The 19509-nt window shown below is 46.5% G+C and overlaps 1 protein-coding gene across 13 annotated transcripts in view; it reads right to left on the bottom strand.

Annotated features, from left to right (window-relative positions):
• Positions 1–19184, bottom strand: part of LOC147108095 (transducin-like enhancer protein 4) — a 227664-nt gene extending 208480 nt beyond the window's left edge. For 5 of the 13 annotated variants that reach the window (XM_086004561.1, XM_086004570.1, XM_086004566.1 and 2 more), the window contains exons 1-2: positions 18467–19183; positions 16462–16559 (exon numbers count right to left, since the gene is read on the bottom strand). In XM_086004561.1, coding sequence (XP_085860687.1) covers positions 16462–16559; positions 18467–18490 — 122 coding nt within the window. In that variant the 5' untranslated portion in view covers positions 18491–19183. Of the gene's footprint in view, positions 1–16461; positions 16560–18466 lie in introns of all 13 variants that reach the window. The other 8 variants (XM_086004567.1, XM_086004564.1, XM_086004562.1 and 5 more) reach the window with 4 other exon arrangements.
• Between the last annotated feature and the right edge of the window lie 325 nt (positions 19185–19509).

Genomic DNA, 19509 nt, shown 5'->3' with positions numbered 1-19509 from the left:
AAATGTCATCCATCAGGCGAGGCGTTAAACCGAGGCCCCGTCTGCTCTCCAAGGTGCACGTAAAAGATCCCATGGCACTATTTCGAAGAAGAGTGGGGGAGTTATCCCCGGTGTCCCGGCCAATATTTATCCCTCAATTAACATCACTAAAGCAGATTATCTGGTCATTATCACATTGCTGTTTGTGGGAGCTTGCTGAGTGCAAATTGGCTGCTGCGTTTCCTACATTACAACAGTGACTACACTTTTAAAAAATGTACTTCATTGGTTGTAAAGCGCTTTTGGATGTCCGGTGATTGTGAAAGGCGCTATATAAATGCAAGTCTTTCTTTTTTGAAAGCAAGGGAGAAGTAGATAAGTCATTTAATTTGAATAGCGCATGTACACGGAGGAAATTAGATGGGCATCAGTGAGTTGCAACGGTGGAATTTAGTCTCGGTCTTAAAATGCCAATGCTTCAGTCGCATATGTGAGCGGAACTCCAAGAGTAAATTATAACCTCATAACTCACTGCCAGCCAACTGACAGTGTACAAAATATAACACACAAGTTTTCTATTTTGCGTACTGTATACAGCGAAGGTGATGAGTGTGACTGAGATTGCACAACACAGGGAACATGCAATAAAACTGTCATGGTCAGTCTAAAGTACATCACATCACATGACAGGTACTATCACAACAAATTGCATTATATAGCACGAGTAACATTAAAAAAAGTGTCAAGATACTTCACAGCATAGATAGCAGAGGAATGGTTACCAAGCCATGGAGAGTTAGATTGGGAGGGTGAAAAGAAGCTTGGTCAAAATTATGCGTATCAAGTAGTTTTTTTTATAAATGGAGAGAAATAGCAAGGTTTGGAGAGGAAGTTCCAGAGAGTGCATCCAAGGCAGATGACCAACAAGGCAAAGGGAAGTGTAGAGCACAAAAGGAAAGAGTCAGAGGACCAAGAAGGTGGATATAAGGCCAGAGGGGTTTTCAAAGATAGGGTGAGAGGAGGCCGTGGAGAGATTTGAAGACAAGGATGGCATTGAAATACATATGGACAAAAACTCAGTAGAAGGGGCTGAGGTTGGGTGGAGACAGGCAATGTTGCAAAGTTGGGCATAAAGCAGTCTTGGTGATGGAAAGGGAATAGGACTTGAAACTCAGCTCTCGGCTGAGCGGGATGCCAAAGTTTTGTACAGTCAGATTCAGCCTCAGCCAGTGGGCGGGGGAGCGGGATGGAGCCTGCAGCAAGGGTGTGGAGTTTATGCCAGGGCCAATGACAGCAGCAGGGGTGTCTTTAGTGCTGAATTTGAGGAAATTGTGACTCATTCATGACTTGATGTCAAAACAGGCAGTCTGACAGCATAGAGGTGGCTGCAGAGAGAGGTGGTGGAGAGTTTGGAGGTTATCTTGATACACATGGAAGCTGATCCAATACCCCCGATCAATAGGGTATTAATACAGTTTTATGGAGGAGGGACAGATAACCAACTAATAAATTAATAATTCGGTATACATCATGGGGCAGGAGTTGCAAAGTTCTGCTGCTAAAGGGGAGTCTCATCAGGTGTGAGTCCAAGATAGCCCCGATTCTGTGCCCCGTGCTCACATCTAGTCTTGTAGAGCCGTGGATTTTTGCCTTTGCACTCCTGACAGATTTGGGGCTGGGGGGGGGGGGGGGGGCGGGTGGCGGCGGAGTCCTACAGGAATCAAAAGAAGGGTAGTTGATATTTTTGGAAAGAGTCCCGCTCCAGGGACTTGAGCACATAAAGCTAGGCTGACAATCCAGTGCAGTGCTGAGGGGGTGCTGCACGGTCGGAGGTGCCGTCTTTCGATGTAAAAGATCCCATGGCACTATTTCGATAGAAGAGCAGGGGAGCTCTCCCCGGTGTCCTGGCCAATATTTATCCCTCAACCAACATAACAAAAACAGATTATCTGGTCATTTTCACATTGCTGTTTGCGGGAGCTTGCTGTGCGCAAATTGGTTGCTGCGTTTCCCACATTACAACAGTGACTACACTCCAAAAGTACTTCATTGGCTGTAAAGACTTTGAGATGTCCGGTGGTCGTAAAAGGCGCTATATAAATGCAAGCCTTTCTTTCTTTTAAATAACAACAGAAAATGCTGGAAAAACTCAGCAGGCCAGGCAACATCCGTGGAGAGAAAATAGAGTCAACGTTTCGAGTCAAACCTTTTGTCAAGACTGGAAAGGCACAGGAAATGAAATAGATTGAAAGGCCAGGCTGGGAGAGAACAAAAGAGAAGTGAAGAGACATTAAGAGGTATTCAAAACGAGACGAGATGGTGATAGGACTAGTGGAGACAAAAGACGGCTCTAGATTAGGTGTGAAGTGTGCTGGCAGAATGGGAGACAGCTGCCATGTGGGAGAGAGAAAAAAAGGGGGGGGGGGGCGAAGGGCCAAAACAAAGGTGGGGATAAAAAATAAGTAAAAATGTAATGGGGGCCGAGGTTATGATCTGAAATTGTTGAACTCTATCGAGTTCGGAAGGCTGTAAAGTGCCTAATTGGAAGATGAGGTGCTGTTCCTTTTCCTTGACAAAGGGACCGTGCCCAAAAAATGTTAACCCACCTTTTAGCTTTTCAGATTTTGACAGACCTGCTGGTTATTTCTGGGATTTTATTTCCTACAGACCCATACAAAACTACCCAGGGCTGCACTATAGGAAGCTATAACCTTTGTGTGACAAGTCTGTCTACCCTTGCCCACCCCCAGCATTCCAGAAGAACTGAATCCTGTGGCTTTGGGCCAGTTAAATGTCACACCTTATTATCAATTTTTCCCCCCCCCCAATCACAATATAGCTGCGTGTCAACAATGTCTCAGATCACTTATCCAAACAGTTCAGCTCAAGCTAGGCTAAGGCCCCTTTCTCTACCCAATTCCCTTGGGCTAAAAAAGCAGCAATTGGCCATGCACATTTTTAAAGAGACATGGCCATCAGGAATTTATAGCTTGCAGGCCAGAATTCTTGCATTTTCAAGCCACTTATGTTGGTGGTGGGGGGTCCATGATGGTATCTGCTGTGTGGGTTTAAGCAATTTGATCAAGTCAGTCAATGATATTTGTGAGGGCATGTCAGGAAGTTATTGCCACCATTTAAATTTTTCAAATATGTTTTAATCGGGACATATTTGGGCAAGGTCATAGAATTTTACTTCACTTTGCGGTTGGTTTAATACTACAGCTGTCTGATTGGTCTTCTAGCTCTACAGCCAAATGTGTTGGTACATGTCTTCCCCCCCCGATCTCCAGGCCATTGCAAGTGCCACTTTTAGCCAGTCACTGGAAGTACCGAGGACGACCTAGGTATGATACTGCCCTCCGATATTCCCTTCCCTTTGCTGGGAGGTGCCCCAATGTCCACTCGGCCCCTTCCCATGCCACTTGGCCAAGACTGAACACTGGCTGAAGTGGGAGTGGACCTTATACACATACCTCCTGGGGAGCTGCGGGGGGGGGGGGGGAAGACATGTACCAACACATTCGGCTGTAGAGCTAGAAAACCAATCAGATAGCTGTAGTATTAAACCAACCGCAAAGGGAAATAAAATTCTATGAAATTGCCCAAATATGACCCGATTAAAACATATTGGGGGAAAAGATTGGGTTGCTTTGCGCCTCCAGTTAGCACCCTAAGAGAGTGCTAACAGGGCGCAAAGCAACTAGCGCCCGGGTGTGGTGCTGCCCACGCCTCCCGCAAAATTCAGCGGGAGGTTAGCGGCGGCGCTAACTGGTAGCGCCTGCGGTGCTGCGCCGCCGATGACCTCATCACCGTGCACAGCGCCCCGGCCATGATCTTCGGGAGCGCCCCCTGACTTACCGCCGGACGCCATGTCTGATGGGGTCAGGGGGGGCCTACCTGCAGCCGGGGAGGCGCTATTTAAAAGGCGAGGTGCGGGGCGGCCATTTTTGGCACTGTGGCACGTAGCGCCACGATATTTACTTGCAGCGCCCCAAGAAGGATGCAGAGCGCTGGGGCGCAACCACTCAAGTTCCGGCACGGGGGCACTAATTTTTCTGGGGCGCTACTCGATTTTTAGCCCATTGTATCAGCTGTTGGTAGCACACTCGCCTCGGAGTTCAAGTCCCACTCCAGGGACTTGAGCACATAAAGCTAGGCTGACAGTCCAGTGCAGTGCTGAGGGAGTGCTGCACTGTCGGAGGTGCCGTGTTTCAGATGAGACGTTAAACCGAGGTGGACGTAAAAGACCCCATGGCACTATTTCGAAGAAGAGCAGCGGAGTTATCCCCGGTGTCCTGGCCAATATTTATCCCTCAACCAACATAACAAAAACAAATTATCTGGTCATTATCACATTACTGTTTGTGGGACCTTGCTGTGCGCAAATTGGTTGCCGCATTTCCTACATTACAACAGCGACTCCACTTCAAATGTACTTCATTGACTGTAAACCGCTTTGGAGATGTCTGGTGGTCATGAAAGGCACTATATAAATGCAAGTCTTTTTTTTTTCTTTTTTATCTGCCCTATGCCTCTGGGGTTACCACATTAGCACGCAGCATCATCCCATTTAACTGCGGCCATTTTTTACCACTCATTTTAGGTCTTTCAAGTACCACTCCACCAGGAGGCGGAGGAGGACAGGCTGGGAACCTGCCTGCCCGTCTCCTCCAAGTGTCACTCCTGAGTTAGCAGGTAGAAAAAGAGAGAACTTATATCTATGCAACACCTCATCATGTCCTTAGAATGTCTCAAAACATTTCAGATCCAAATGAATTACTTTTTAAAGTGTAGTCACTATTGTTATGTGGGTAAACGCACAATAGCTTTCTTTAAAGGTTATCAGAATTTTAATTTGATAACTTTTCTTGAGGGTCCTGCCTAAAACAACCACAACTTTCATTTATATAGCACCTTTAATTTATTAAAACATCCCAGGCATTTCACAGGAGCGTTATCAAACACAATTTGACACCAAGCCACATAAGGAGGTTAGGACAGATTGGTCAAAGAGGTAGGTTTTAAGGAGCATCTTCAACGAGGAGAGAGAGGTAGAGAGGTTTAAGGAGAGAATTCCAGAGCTCAGGGCCAAGGCAGCTGAAAGCACGGCCACCAATGGTGAAGCGATTAAAATCAAGGATGCGCAAGAGGCCAGAATTGGAGGAGCGCAGAGATCTCGTGGGGGGGGGGGGGGGGGGGGGGGGGAATGCAGTTTGTAGGGCTGCAGGAGAGGCGAGGTCATGGAGGAATTTGAAAACAAGGCTGAGAATTTTAAAAATCGAGGCATTGCAGGACTGGGAGCCAATGTAGGTCAGCGAGGACAGAGATGATGAGTCAACGGGTCTTGGCGCGAGATAGGATACGGGCAGAGTTTTGGATGAGCTCAAGTTTACGGAGGGTGGAAAATGGGAGGCCGGCCAGGAGAGGGTTGGAATAGTCCAGTCTACTGGTAACAGCAGCAGATGAGCCGAGGCAGGTGCAGAGACAAGCAACATTACGAAAGTGGTAATAGGCTGTTTTGGTGATGGAATGGATGTGGTTGGTTGCTCATCTCAGGGTCAAACTGGTTGTGAACGGTTTGGTTCAGCCTCAGACAGGGAGAGGGATGAATGCCCGTTTAAAGGGAATTAGCGGATTCTGAATTTGCACAACTAAGAAATAGACTCGCAAGAGATGCTGAGGCTAAATCTGGAACTTGTAATGATTTATACATGTAAACAAAGCTATGTCTGACCTACATAATCACTTACAATTTACTGTCAGCAGGCTCCATGGCTGAACTCACTTAGCCAAGCATTTCTAGATTTTACTAAACTTTAAAAAATATATATATATATGAATAAAACCAGGTGCCTAATAGTGTAGCCCCAGCTGCAGCCAGTTCGTGAAAGCTGGCTATCAATGCTACGCAATTGGGTCAGGTGCAGGAGGAAAGACAGAGGTCTTACCAAGTTTGTATCTTAGCCCTAGTCCTGTGTGCCCCCTGTATTTTATCACGAATCCTCTGAACTTCCCTCTCGTTAGTCCTAACCTCCAAATACTCCATCCTATGCACCCCTTTCCTGCCTGCATCCTCACTAGGTTGACTCATCTTCTACTCCAATCGGCTGCCGTGTTTCATTATAACAGAGACTACGCTATATAAATGCAAGTCTTTTTTTATATAGCGCCTTTCACAGCCTCAGGACTTCTCAAAAGCACTTTACAGCCAATGAAGTACTTTTTGAAGTGTAGTCACTGTTGTAATGTAGGAAACTTGGCAGCCAATTTGTGCACAGCAAGCTCCCACAGACAGCAATGTGATAATGACCAGATAATCTGTTTTAGTGATGTTGATTGAGGGATAAATATTGGCCAGGACACCAGGGAGAACGCCCCTGCTCTTCTTCAAAATAGTGCCATGCGATCTTTTACATCCACCTGGGAGAGCAGACGGGGCCTCGTTTTAACGTCTCATCCAAAAGCAGACACCTCCGACAGTGCAGCACTCCCTCAGTACTGCCCTGAAGTGTCAGCCTAGATTTTTGTGCTCAAGTCTCGGGAGTGGGACTTGAGCCCACAACCTTCTGACTCAGAGCCACAGCGGATACATGAAAATGCAAATTCTTTCTAACTCATTCTTTCCCCAGGACCTCAAAACTGGGGGAACACAACGCCTCCCTTTCTTCCTACAAACTACAGGCCGGTAAAACCCAAGCTTGCGGTTACTTACCCTCTACTCCCTGATTTACCCAGTCTTCTCTCCTACTCTTTTCAATCTTGGGGAGGGGGGAAGCGCAGTCTCCTGGAGTTTGCTCCATTGCTTTAGGGGAGGAATTTTTCTGAATTGGCTACTGGCATTTTTCTGTATTCTTCCCACTCTCGGGAGACAGCAGGGCTGATTTTCCTATTTTCACGCTCGAGTGTAAAGGAGCGCCTGGGTACAGCGGAGTGAGGAAAGGCTGAAGGGGGGGGGGCGGATCGCATGGGGCCTGCCGGCTCTTCCGCCCATTAATTTGAATGGGCAGAAAATCAGGCGCGACAGACCTGCGATTCTTCCTGCCAGATTGTCCTATGTCGTTGCGCCCAGGCAATCTTTTACACCCGTGAACAAGGAGAGGAAAATCTGCCCCAGAATTACTAAAAGGAAAGGGCGATCATTGTGCAAGGCTCCACATCCCATGGGATGAGGCTAGCCCAATAGGCAGGATGGTCATTTCTTGCCCTTTTCTCATCTCCTGCAATTGGACCTTTGCCCTTCACCCAGTTTCTCAATAATAACATAGCAAGAAGTTTGTATAGGGAGATAATTAATAGATGGATTGCTATGATTAGTCAGCAACTCCATTATTGTTGTATCATGTGACTACCAGGATGGTAGAATGTGAACTCGATGGCTCGTAATCTTTTTTTGTCTAGCAATTCCTATAGTCCTAATATTTTAAGAGACAAATATCATTGTTGATAACAGTATCACAAACCCCATTTTGATACTCTCTCAAAGCACACAAGAGTCACTAACAGCTTCTTAACTCAATAACCTTTGCACCATTCCCCATGCTGCCAAATCTGTTAAAAAAAATATAATGTTGGCAATCACTGTTAAGGCCTGAAATACTCCCAGGCAAAACCATTCATTTTCAGCTGAGATATTGCTGGAGGAGGTTGGAGCTCCACAACACACTGAGCCATAGAGCGGATTTATGACCACAGAGAGACCGAGGTCAGATGCTTTCCCACAAGGAGGAAAGGATAAACCAGAGGGTGTGCCATGCCAAGATGTCGTCAATAGTGCGTCTCCTAACAACAGGCTCTCGAGCAGCATTGGCAGAAACATGGCAGCAAAGTCCCTGTCCACTATTTTGGACAAGATATGGCATGTACCATGGCCAGTGGGGAGGAGGGGAGAATGGGAGGGGTCCCAGCACAGGGTAAAGGAGAATATAAAAGAACTTAACTTGCTTCCCCAAATTGCTCAGTTGGAAAAGAGTGTGTAACTGAGCAATACAGACCAGAAGGTCCCACGTTAGATTCTCAGTCCGTGGTGGCCTTCAAGGACATTACCAATGGCCTCAACACCCTCAGTTAAAGTAGTGTGTGTGGGAGGGGAGGGGGGAAATAGTTGCCATCTCGGATTGCTCTCCAGTGACTGCTACTGGAAAGTGGGCATGATTGTGCGACGCCCCAACAGTGGAATTGCCTCCCAACACTTGCTCGCCGTTTTAGGTTCACAGACGAAGAGTAGGTGTTTGACCTGTTACACCTGAACTCCAGGACAGGCCAACATCTCAGAGGAAAAGCAGGGAGAAGGCTCAAGGTGGAAGGAGGAAATGCGATCGAAAGAACATTGTGCGTACCTCACCAACAGAAATAAAACCATTCAGAGAAAACATTTGGAAAACAGACGCACCTCACTGCTAAATTTAAGCCATGACTTTGATGAAACAGGTGCCTCTGAAATGCTTGTTGAAACCTGGGATTGGAGACTGGTGTTTAACACACGATCAGCCAACATATATTTTAACAGCACTTTTACCATTCTGTAAAAATGTCTCCCACCCACCCCTCTCCCCCCAAACACAAACTAGTTGGGGACTAATTAGCTCTCCTTGATTACATTTGCTGGCATTCCCTCAGTAGTCTGGACTGCTGAGCATTCACTGGCAACTCTTCCTAAAGAGCAAAGCTGTTAACACAGGGCATATGTCACTTCCTGCTGCTCGAGATTAAAGCAAAGCACATCTGCTGGGGCAAATGTTCGGCATCTTTAGTTCCGAGACTCATACTTGGCTTTTTATTACTCTGCTAAGTCAGTGCAATTTTAATCCTATTTTTCTCAAGGCAAGTTTATTACACTTGGAAAATAAACCTAATTAGGGTCCTTTGGATAACATGGTGAAGCCTCTCTTTCTCTCTCTCTCTCACTCACACACACACACCCGCCTTCCTCTTTATCATTGGACTAGCTCATAAATAACCTGTCAACACACAGAGTGCTTTCAGAATACATGGCACCGCTATTTCCGTTTCAACTGAACATGAAACATTAATGTCCTCTTGCACTCTGCATTCTCGGTTCCCTTTTGTTTCGACCCTTTAACACACTGGAGGCTTATGCAAACATCCCCCTCCCGGGGAGGCGGGAGGAGTGATGTGTAGATTAGTTTGCACTGATGCTAAATTAACATGTTTCATCCAATTTTCCTTCCGAACGGCTAGCCACCGCCCCTGCGGCTGCCGGGTTGCAATGGGGGTACAGTTACGCGGGCACCGGCTGTCCTTCGATAACTCGCCCAAGCGCCCATTCTTTGTGCGGGTAGCACAGCCGAGCCTTGCCCTGCCCTCACCGGTGCTACGCATGGCCGCTTTTCAGCAGGGCTCATGACCTACGAATCAGGGCCAGGAGCCTCAGACAATTTCCCCATCTCCAACACAGGATACACAAGGCCAACTGTTAGCAGCCTGAGTGCCGGTCTGGCTGAGATTGGCGCAGACCCAAGGCGGCGGGGGGGGCACCTCCTGGTGTGTATGGCTCAGCTGCTCATGAAATACATTGGGGGGAGCTCGAGTAGCCATATTTAACTCCGGGTGGTTTAGTGCTGGTCAGGCTAATTGCCATCAACGCTGAACTCCGTCCTGCCCTTGCTGGGCGGCACTGTCCGGCAGCGGGTCACTGAATTGCCATCAGGAGCGAGGATCCCCCGCTGAGGAAAACAGCAATCGCACAGTTTTAACACATCTTCGTGCTCTCTCCAAGCACGCTGGATGCTAGATCAAGGAAGAAACACAAAAGAGCAAATCTTTTGTGGGAGGGGGAGGAAGAAAACAAAAAAGGGATTTTGACTACCTGACCTAGCGGATCGAGCACGTGTGGGCGGAATCACAATTTGTAACACATTAAAAGTCTTGCACATAGCGTGCATTTCATGTAGGCGTTCTTCTCATATTTATCCATCACATCAGATGTTACACTTTTAGCCAATCCTCTGACTCACGGTGAGCAATGGGAGATCTTCTAGTAATATATTAAAAGTCTTGCGCTTCCTGTAACACTATCCCCGATGGTGAGATGCATTTCAGGGCAAGCTAGGTGAGTAGAAGCCAGCTATGGGAACAGTAGCATAGTGGTTATGTTACTGGACTAGCAATCCAGAGGCCTGGACTAATGATCCGGAGAGTTCAAAAGAATTCAAATCCCACCACGGCAGCTGGGGAATTAAAAAAATGTAAATTAAATAAATCTGGAATAAAAAGCTAGTATCAGCAATGGTGAGCACGAGACTACCAGATGGTCATTAAAAACCCATCTGGTTCACCAATGTCGTTTAGGGAAGGAAATCCGCCATCCTTACCCGATCTGGCCTATATGTGACTCCAGACCCACAGCAATGTGGTTGACGCTTAACTGCCCCTCTGAAATGGCCAAGCGAGCCGCTCAAGAGCAATTGGGGATGGCCAATAAATGCTGGCCTTGCCAGCGACGCCCACATCTCGTGAATGAATGAACAAAAAGTACATGAGGGAGAAAGGAATAGAAGGTTATGCTGATGGGGTGAGATGAAGTAGGGTGGGAGGAGGCGCTAGTGGAGCATAAGCGCTGGCACGGATCTGTTGGGCCGAATGGCCTGTTTCTGTGCTGTAAATTCGGTGTAATTTCAGTTTGACAGAATTTGACTCAAGTCGTCATAAATCAGTGGCTCGGACAATAAAACTGTACATTACAGGCACAACACCCCAGTAGTTATGAAACAGCGTATCCTATAAGACACCATGAGCAATACCACAGGAGATCAGCTGGTAGATTTTTATGACAACAACAACAACTTGCATTTATACAACTTCTTTAACATAGTGGAACATCCCAAGGCGCTTCACAGGAGCGTAAATCAGATAAAAACTGACACCAAACCAAGAGGAGGAGGCATTAGGACAGATGATCAAAGGCTTGGTCAAAGTTTTACGGCTTTAAGGAGCATCTTAACTGAGGGGGGAGAGGGAGAGGGAGAGGGGGAGGTTTAGGGAGGGAATTCCAGGGCTTAAGGCCTAGACAGCTGAAGGCACGGCCGCCAATGGTGGGGCGAAGGAAGTCGGGGATGTGCAGAAACTCAGGTGGAAGATTTTCAAAACATACTGAAGTCAAAATAGATTCGTTGGCAAGCATCCCAGTCACTTGCACAGAATGAAGGGCGCAGAGTGAAGGTTGGGAGCTGTGGACTGGCACCTGTCATTTCAGGAGTGGCTGGAACCGGAGACATACAGATTGTCACTCAGAAGGATAATCATTCAGATCATCGAGTTATCTACTGGCTGTCATCATTTAAACCCTCAATCAGTGCCAGGATTAGAGACCGGGGCTTGGATATCATCTTTGATCCACCATGTAGCCGTTCAGGACCGCCGGCCACCGCTTAAGATGCTGAGCTTTTTGGCTAAAAGCCCTGCGCGGAGCGATAGGGCAAATGTTAACAGAGTCTGCAGCCACTTGTGTTGGCGCACTGTCACTCAAGGAGACACACACACACACACACAGCTGTCAAACTAGTCTCAGACCCATCCTTCAGCCGGTCTCCCAGTGCTCTGCAGGGCCTCTGCCTTACCACACTGAGCAAATCAACTTCCATTTTTAAATACATGGCATTTTTAAAGGGTGTTTTGGCAGGGGGGGTGGTGTGGGGGGACTACATTCTGCAATTTCCCTGAAAAACAATAAACACTGGGCTTTTATATAAAAGGAGCTGCTATTCCTTATCATCAGGGTCACTGGGCTACGGTCACTGCATAAGTCAAATGCTGTTTTTAATTACATAGCATACCAGGAATTTTTTTGCTGGTGTTTACCTATCCATTTCTCAGTGAAGACCACAAACCAGTGGCCCTACTCACTGCTCATCCTAATCGTTACAGAAGTCAAGCAATCCTCCACAACGTATTCCGTTTGTGCAGTAACGGTCATTTAAAACCCCATTAAAAAAACTCCTTATTCCAGCATCAGAAAGCAAGAGCCCAACCAAGCATGGCAGTCAATCTGCGTACAGAAGTGCGCATCTGAAGGCCCGCTTGCTCACACTGGCACAGGATGGTACAGCTTGCCACTTACACCGCCCCCAGAGTCAGATCAGTGCCACCTTCAGTGTCAGCCACGGCTCAGTGGTTAGTGACCTCAATCTCTGAATCAGAAGGTTATGGGTTTAAGTCCCATTCCAGAGACTTAAGCACAAAAATCTAGGCCGACACTCCAGGGAGCACTGCACTGTCGGAGATGCCGTCTTTCGGATGAGACGTTAGACCGAGGCCCTGTCTGCCCTCTCAACGGACGTAAAAGATCCCACGGCACTATTTGGAAGAAGAGCAGGGATAGTGATCCCCGGTGTCCTGACCAATATTTATCACTCAACCAGCGTCACTAAAACATACAGGAAACTTTCTGGTATCCGGCACGGACGGGACCGACGTGGTGCCGGTTCATCAACAATTCCGGATAACCGAACGCTATAGTAAAAGATACGGAGCTCAGAGCTCCGTATAAAGCAACAAACCCACAGCTTCAAAACAATCGGCACAAGTTGCAAGCGTCTCTGTAGCTTAGCAACAAGCTTCAGCTACACCCTTGCACAGCAACAAATGGAGTAAAAAAAAATAAAAGTAAAAAAAAAAAAGTTACCTGAACCGACTTCTGAATTTTGCCGGTGGATAGAGCGTTCCGGTTATTTAGGGGCCAGTTAATCGAAAGTTTCCTGTATCACCTGGTCATTATCACACTGCTGTTTGTCGGAGCTTGCTGTGCGCAAATTGGATGCCATGTTTCCACCAGCCTTTCAAGCAGTGCATTCCAGATCACGACAACTCACCGTGTAACAACATTTCTCCTCATCGCTGCTCTGGTTCTTTTGTCAAATCTATTAACGCTTTTGCTTCACAGTGAGCTGTGATAATCACAAACCCAACTGCATCAAAAAGAGAAATTTCAGCACTGAACTGGTTAAAGCTACTTTGCATAAGTTTATTGCACCCATAAAATAGCTGGAAATAAATAGCGGATAATGGACACTTGTCAGGGAATTACAGCGCAGTAATCCAATCAAGGAGGTTCAGATCAACCATGAAAGCAGAGCTCGGAGTCTCTTCTAGAGTGCGGTCACTGGGCTTCTTCAGCGTATCGACATAAATGCCCCATTGGGAAAACTTGGGAAGAGACCAGAGAAGCTGGGATTGTTCTTCTTGGAGCAGAGGAGGTTACGGGAAGATTTAATAGAGGTGTTCAAAATGATGATTGGGTTTTGATACCGAGTAACTAAGTAGAAACCGTTTCCATTGGCAGGAGGGTTGGTAACCAGAGGACACAGGGTTTGGCAAAAGATTCCGAGGGGAGGAATGTTGTTAGACAGGGAGTTGTCGTGATCTGATCAGCACTGCAGGAAAGGGTGGAAACAGATTCAATAGTAACTTTCAAAAGGGAATTGGATAAATACTTGAAAAAGAAAAAGATTACAGGGCTTTGGGAAAGAGCAGGGGAGTGAAACAAATCGGATAGTTCTAAAGGGCCAGTACAGGCACGATGTGTTGAATAGCCTCCTTATATGATTCTAATTGGACTTAAGCCAATACTCTTTAATGATTGCCAATACACTTCTTGTGTAAGATTTTTGATTCTGCACCTCAAATTGCTCCCACCACCAGTAGCAGACCTATAACCACCCATAATTCACCCCAGTAGAGTAGAGCTCACAATGCTCTCTCCAAATTTGGCAAGACCAGAATCCAGAACTGTACGACAAGGTGTTTTTTCACAGTTTAAGCAGACGTAACATCAACATTTCACATGCCCATCATTACCCTTTTATTGAAATCCTTGTGATAACACAGTGAGCACTGCCATTTGTAACCAGAAATGAGATCATCTAAATTTACTCACAACATACGGAAAAGGAAAGCTTCCATCGTGCATTAATATAGCAGCTTATCGCAGCTCAGCTGTTTCAAAGCACTTCACTTTCAATTAATTACTTGGAGCAGCAGCGACTGTTGTTATGTAGGCAAATGCGGCAGCCCTTTGCACACAGCAAGATCCCACAAACAATGAACTGCATGGCTAGTTAACATGCTCGTTGTGGTGTCAGTTGAAGAGGATATGTTGGCCAGGACATCAGGCTAACTCCTGCTTTTCAAATAGTGCCTGGAATCATCGATAGCTCACTTTCTTCCCTAAACCGTCTCCCTCTCCTCCTTTCATAGAATCATACAGCATTGAAGGAGGCCATTCGGCCCATCATGCCTGTGCCAGCTCTCTGGAAGGGTCACCAATTAGTTCCACGCCCGTCCCACTCCCCTGCTCCTTCACCATAGCCATGCAATTCTTTCCTGTTAAAACCCATCTCTTCAGCCAAGCCTTTGGTCTAGCCTCACTTCCTGGCTCAGAATCCATTTTCCTTGCGTCTATCAACAAAAGTACCTTGGGACATCCTGAGTTACAGAAGCTATATAGACGAAAGTTGTTATCCACATATGTGCAGTTCTGGTCGCCACACTATAGGAAGGATGGAATTGAATTGGAGAGGGTGCAGAGGAGATTCACCAGGATGTTACCTGGGCTGGAGCGCTTCAGCTATGAAGAGAGACTGGACAGGCTGGGGTTGTTTTCCTTAGAGCAGAGAAGGCTGAGGGGGGGGGACCTGATTGAGGTGTACAAAATTATGAAGGGCATAGATAGGGCAGATAGAAAGGAACTTTTCCCCTTAGTAGAGGGGTCAGTAACCAGGGGGCATAGTTTCAAGGTAAGGGGCAGGAGGTTTAGAGGGGATTTGAGGAAAAACTTTTTCACCCAGAGGGTGGTTGGAATCTGGAACTCACTGCCTGAAAGGGTGGTAGAGGCAGGAACCCTCACAACATTCAAGAAACATTTAGATGAGCACTTGAAACGCCATAGCATACAAGGCTACGGACCAAGTGCTGGAAAATGGGATTAGAATAGACGGGGCTTGATGGCCGGCGCGGACACGATGGGCCGAAGGGTCTCTTTCTGTGCTGTATAACTCTATGACATAAGCTATCAGAACAGGCAGACAGGACCTCGGTTTAACATCTCCTCCAAAAGGATGGCACCACCGAGAAAGCGATAATTGCTCAGTCCTGCATGGACTGTCGGCCTAGATTATCCTGGTGTGGGGGCTCGAACCTTGTGGCGCAGGGTAGAATGTGAGCAATTGAGCCAAGCTAATGCTCCTCATTTGTAATTATTTTTCCACACCATCGCAGTAATCCATTTATTCAACGTAGTTGGAATTTTAAAGTATTAACACCTGACAAAAACTATCAGCAATGTCATTCCACAGGACCTGAAGCTATATTGGATCCTGTAACCCAAATGGCCATTAGCAGGGATTTTGCTTGGTTTATTTTTCAAGCTAGATTGTCAGCATCCGGAAAAACTGGTTAATATTTTAGGTTTGCAACCTTGGTGTCATATTTGACCCTGAAATGAGCTTCCGACCACATATCCATGGCATAACTAAGATCGCCTATTTCCACCTTCGTAACATCGCCCGTCTCCGCCCTTGCCTCCGCTCATCTGCTGCTGAAACCCTCATCCATGCCTTTGTTACCTCTAGACTTGACTATTCCAACATACTCCTGGCTGATCTCCCACATTCTACCCTACATAAACTTGAATTTATCCAAAACTCAGCTGCCCATGTCCTAACTCGCACCAAGTCCCGTTCGCCCATCACCCCGTGCTCGCTGACCTACATTGGCTCCCGGTTAAGCAACACCTCGATTTCAAAATTCTCATCCTTGTTTTCAAGTCTCTCCATGGCCTCACCCCTCCCTATCTCTAATCTCCTTCAGCCCCACAACCCCCCCCAAGAGATATCTGCGCTCCTCTAATTCTGCCCTTGAGGATCCCTGATTATAAATCGCTCCACCATTGGTGGCTGTGCCTTCTGGTGCCTAGGCCCGAAGCTGTGGAGTTCCTTCCGTAAACCTCTCCGCTTCTCTACCTCTCTTTCCTCCTTTAAGACGATCCTTAAAACCTACTTCTTTGACCAAGCGTTTGGTCACCTGCCCTAAGTGCTTATGCGGTTTGGTGTCAATGTTTTGTCTTATAACACACCTGTGAAGCGCCTTGGGACGTTGTCACACAGACACACACACGTCGTGGTTGTTGAGAACAGTTGTGAGGTGGCTCAACACTTAAAATGTTGACCTAGCTTTTCAGGGACTGGCTGTGTATTTCCAGCATGTCTTGTGTTATTTTATATGTTTAAGGATTCCAGATTGTGTTTTTGCTTTTGATCGGTGCGGGGATAGTCCCATCATTAGCAGAATTTGGTATAATTCCCGTTCAAACAGTAAACCCTCATGTAAAAACGGTCAACCCGAGATCATTCTCTGTACACATAAATAACATAATTTTGAGGAATGGGAAAGTTAAAACTGAACAGTTTCGACCAGCTGTAAGGGGATTCGGTCCCATTTGCAACGTTGATGGTTAACAAATGGCTTTACCTGTGGTATTGTGCCTGCAGAAATTGAAATTCCTCCTTGATGCGATCGCATGTCTCCACCACTGTAAACTTAAATGGCTGTCCTGGCTGATGAGGTGCCTGCGTGATAAAAGAAACATGTTTAAACACCCCATGCAGTAATGATCTTTATTCACATCTTGTGGTGTACATGGCTTCTCATCCTATTGCTATTAGTAAACAAAACAGCCCCTTGTGTATGAGCGAGAGAGAGAGACAGGCATCAGGAGAACAAGCCTTCTTCACACCTCAACCACTGATAAGATAAAAGGCTGCACTTATATAGCCTCTTCTGCAAAATGGTTCGGGTAATGCATGAACACTAAAGTGGCAGTATAACACAAGAGGGCCAACCAGTGCATGAGGCCCTGAGGTGCGAGACCCCCCTCCCCCCTCCGGAGGCCATCTCCCACTGATTTTACTTTGCACTCCAGCCCATGATTCCAAGCTGAAGGTGATGGGTGGGGGGTTGGGGGTATGTGCAGAAGTGAAGATAATTAGATCACAATTTCACTTAACTATTACGATAGCAAAATACTGCAGATGCTGGAAATCCGAAATAACAACAGAAAATGCTTTTTCTTAATCTATTTCATTCCCTGTGCCTCTTTAGTCTTGATAAAAGGGTTTTGACCCGAAACGTTGACTCTAATTTCTCTCCACGGATGTTGCCTGGCCTGCTGAGTTTTTCCAGCATTTCCTGTTGTTATTTCACTTAACTATTGTTTGGGACTATTGCACAGAATGGTGGTGGGGGGGCGGTAATAAAAGGCTTATATCATTTAAAAAACTCAAATTCTACTTTAAAAAAGGTAGTAAATTGTTTGTAGGTAGAGAAAATTGGTAAGCTTGGTCTGTGTGTAACAAGTATCAGTTCTGACGAAAGGTCATCGACCTGAAACGTTAACTCTGTTTCTCTCTTCACAGATGCTGCCTGACCTGCTGAGTATCTCCAGCATTTTCTGTTTTTATTTCAGATTTCCAGCATCTGCAGTATTTTCTTTTTGTATTAGTTTGGAACCTACTGAAATGGAGTAATTCAGTCTACAAGCTCCCTGAAGGATTTATAGGCAATTCTATATCGATCCAAATCACTGAGCCAATATTTTACATAGTTAAGTCGAAATATTTGATTCCCCCCCTCCCTTCCCATCTATATTTATCTGTTTGAGATTTATTCACTTATTACATTATCATTGTATATCATCTCCTGCTACAGGTCCAAAGTCTGAATGAGGCCAGTCTGCTGGCTAAAGGCATGTTGGAATATCTGGCGCGCTGGGCTCCAAGTCTTGTGTATTACACGTGTAACATTCATTACACTAAAAAGTTTATTTTCCTGCGATATTTTGGTCACATCTGACAAGGCGATTAACTCGGGAGATAGAAACGGAAACAAACTAAAACCTCTGCGGAAATGTCACTAACCAATGCCACCTGCTGGATTTTCGTGCGTTTATAAATAAAAAAAATCACCCCGCCCCTCAAAAAAAAGAGAAATAACATTTCGAGTATTTGCATGAAGCGACGTGGGGAGGATGCTCAGATCATCGTCGTGCGCTGAATCTGAATGTCCAGGGATTAGGAAATCCCAGCCCTCCCCCCCACAAATAATTAAACCAGCTCTGAAAAGACAAGTCTTCAGCCACAAAGCACAATTCTTCGTTTAACTATAAAAGGGGAGATTAAGAGCTGCGTTATCTACATACCTACCGTAAAACACGACTCATTCACATTTAAATATTACTAACTTGGTATGAAGGATCAGAAAGCAATATATATCTGCCCACGATTAGTCAATTTATTGAATTCTGTTTTTGTGTGTGCTCTATGTTAGGAATTATCGTTGATATTAACACTGGTAGAAATTGACAAGGCTGTTATCACTTTAAATGACATTGAATGTATCAGAGACCATACACATGTTTATTATTCCCCCTCTCCATTTGTCTATGATTTGCAATGTTGTTGAGTAAACTGGTACTTACGGGATGCCTGCCTTGTGGATACATCCTTGGATGCTGTTCCTCTCTCAATAATCTCCACTGCTTTTTAAATTAAAAAATCACACAGACACACACAGCGATGTCCCCCAAAGCGGACTTCTACAGCAGACTCGTGGGAAGTAGGGAAGAAAAAAAAATCAACGCCAGTGGTAATTTTCAGATTCTAAACATCACCCCAGACGGGAAGCAGCGCCTCTCGGTTTCTCACCACAAAACCATCCTCGGCAAGATGCAGCTCAGATCACATAGCCGAAATACAAGACGGGGGAAAGGTCAGCCAGAAATCCAGGACAGCCTGGGACGAGGATCGGGGCTTGGTGAGGGAGGGGGGAATAAATCCAGGGCTGTACAAAGGAACACGATGTTGTGATGTCCATGGAACAAAAACACACACTGTCCACCTCTGACGATCCCAACTTAAAAAGAAAAATGTCACAAAAGTCCAGAGCTGCTGCCGGGAGCCAGAGCGCTGCCTTTAGAGACCAGAAACCATTGAAACTGTCATGAAAGGACGAGAACAGAACCCCGTTGCAAAAAAAAAGTCCATGCTTCAGAAGAAATGATCTGATCGAGGATGATATTCCAAGAAACTGGCCCGTTTTACTCAATGAAACACTGGCTCACTGTTGCAAACCTCCCCTCTTTGCAACATCTTTTGAGAGTTCCCTCAATTGGATACACACAATCCGGAAGCCCCAGCCAATCGCCGGCCGGCTCCCCCACGTGGGGCGGCCAGCTCGCCTTCGGCCGTCAGCCAATCGCGCATCTAGCTGGCTGCCGATTGGCCGGCGCTGGGCTGGGGCTCTTTTTTTTGTTGTTGCGGCCGAGGCCCGGGGAGGCTGCCGGGAGTTGTAGTCGCTCGGGCGGCCGGCGCCCGTTGCGCGGCCGAGGGGCGGGACTACAACTCCCAGCGTGCGCGGCGGGCCCAGCGGCTGCCGGCCGCGCACGCCTCCTCCTTCCCCCAACAAAAGCTCGAGTGTCAATCAAAGTAACGTGGGGGCAGATTGCCGGGGCCCTGCCCACTG

Source organism: Somniosus microcephalus, chromosome 13 (assembly GCF_052327205.1).
Source record: "Somniosus microcephalus isolate GS21.2 chromosome 13, FLI_Smic_1.0, whole genome shotgun sequence".
NCBI lineage: Eukaryota > Metazoa > Chordata > Chondrichthyes > Squaliformes > Somniosidae > Somniosus > Somniosus microcephalus.
Note: the sequence above shows the minus strand (reverse complement) of the source record. Positions and strands in the feature narration are given on the sequence as shown.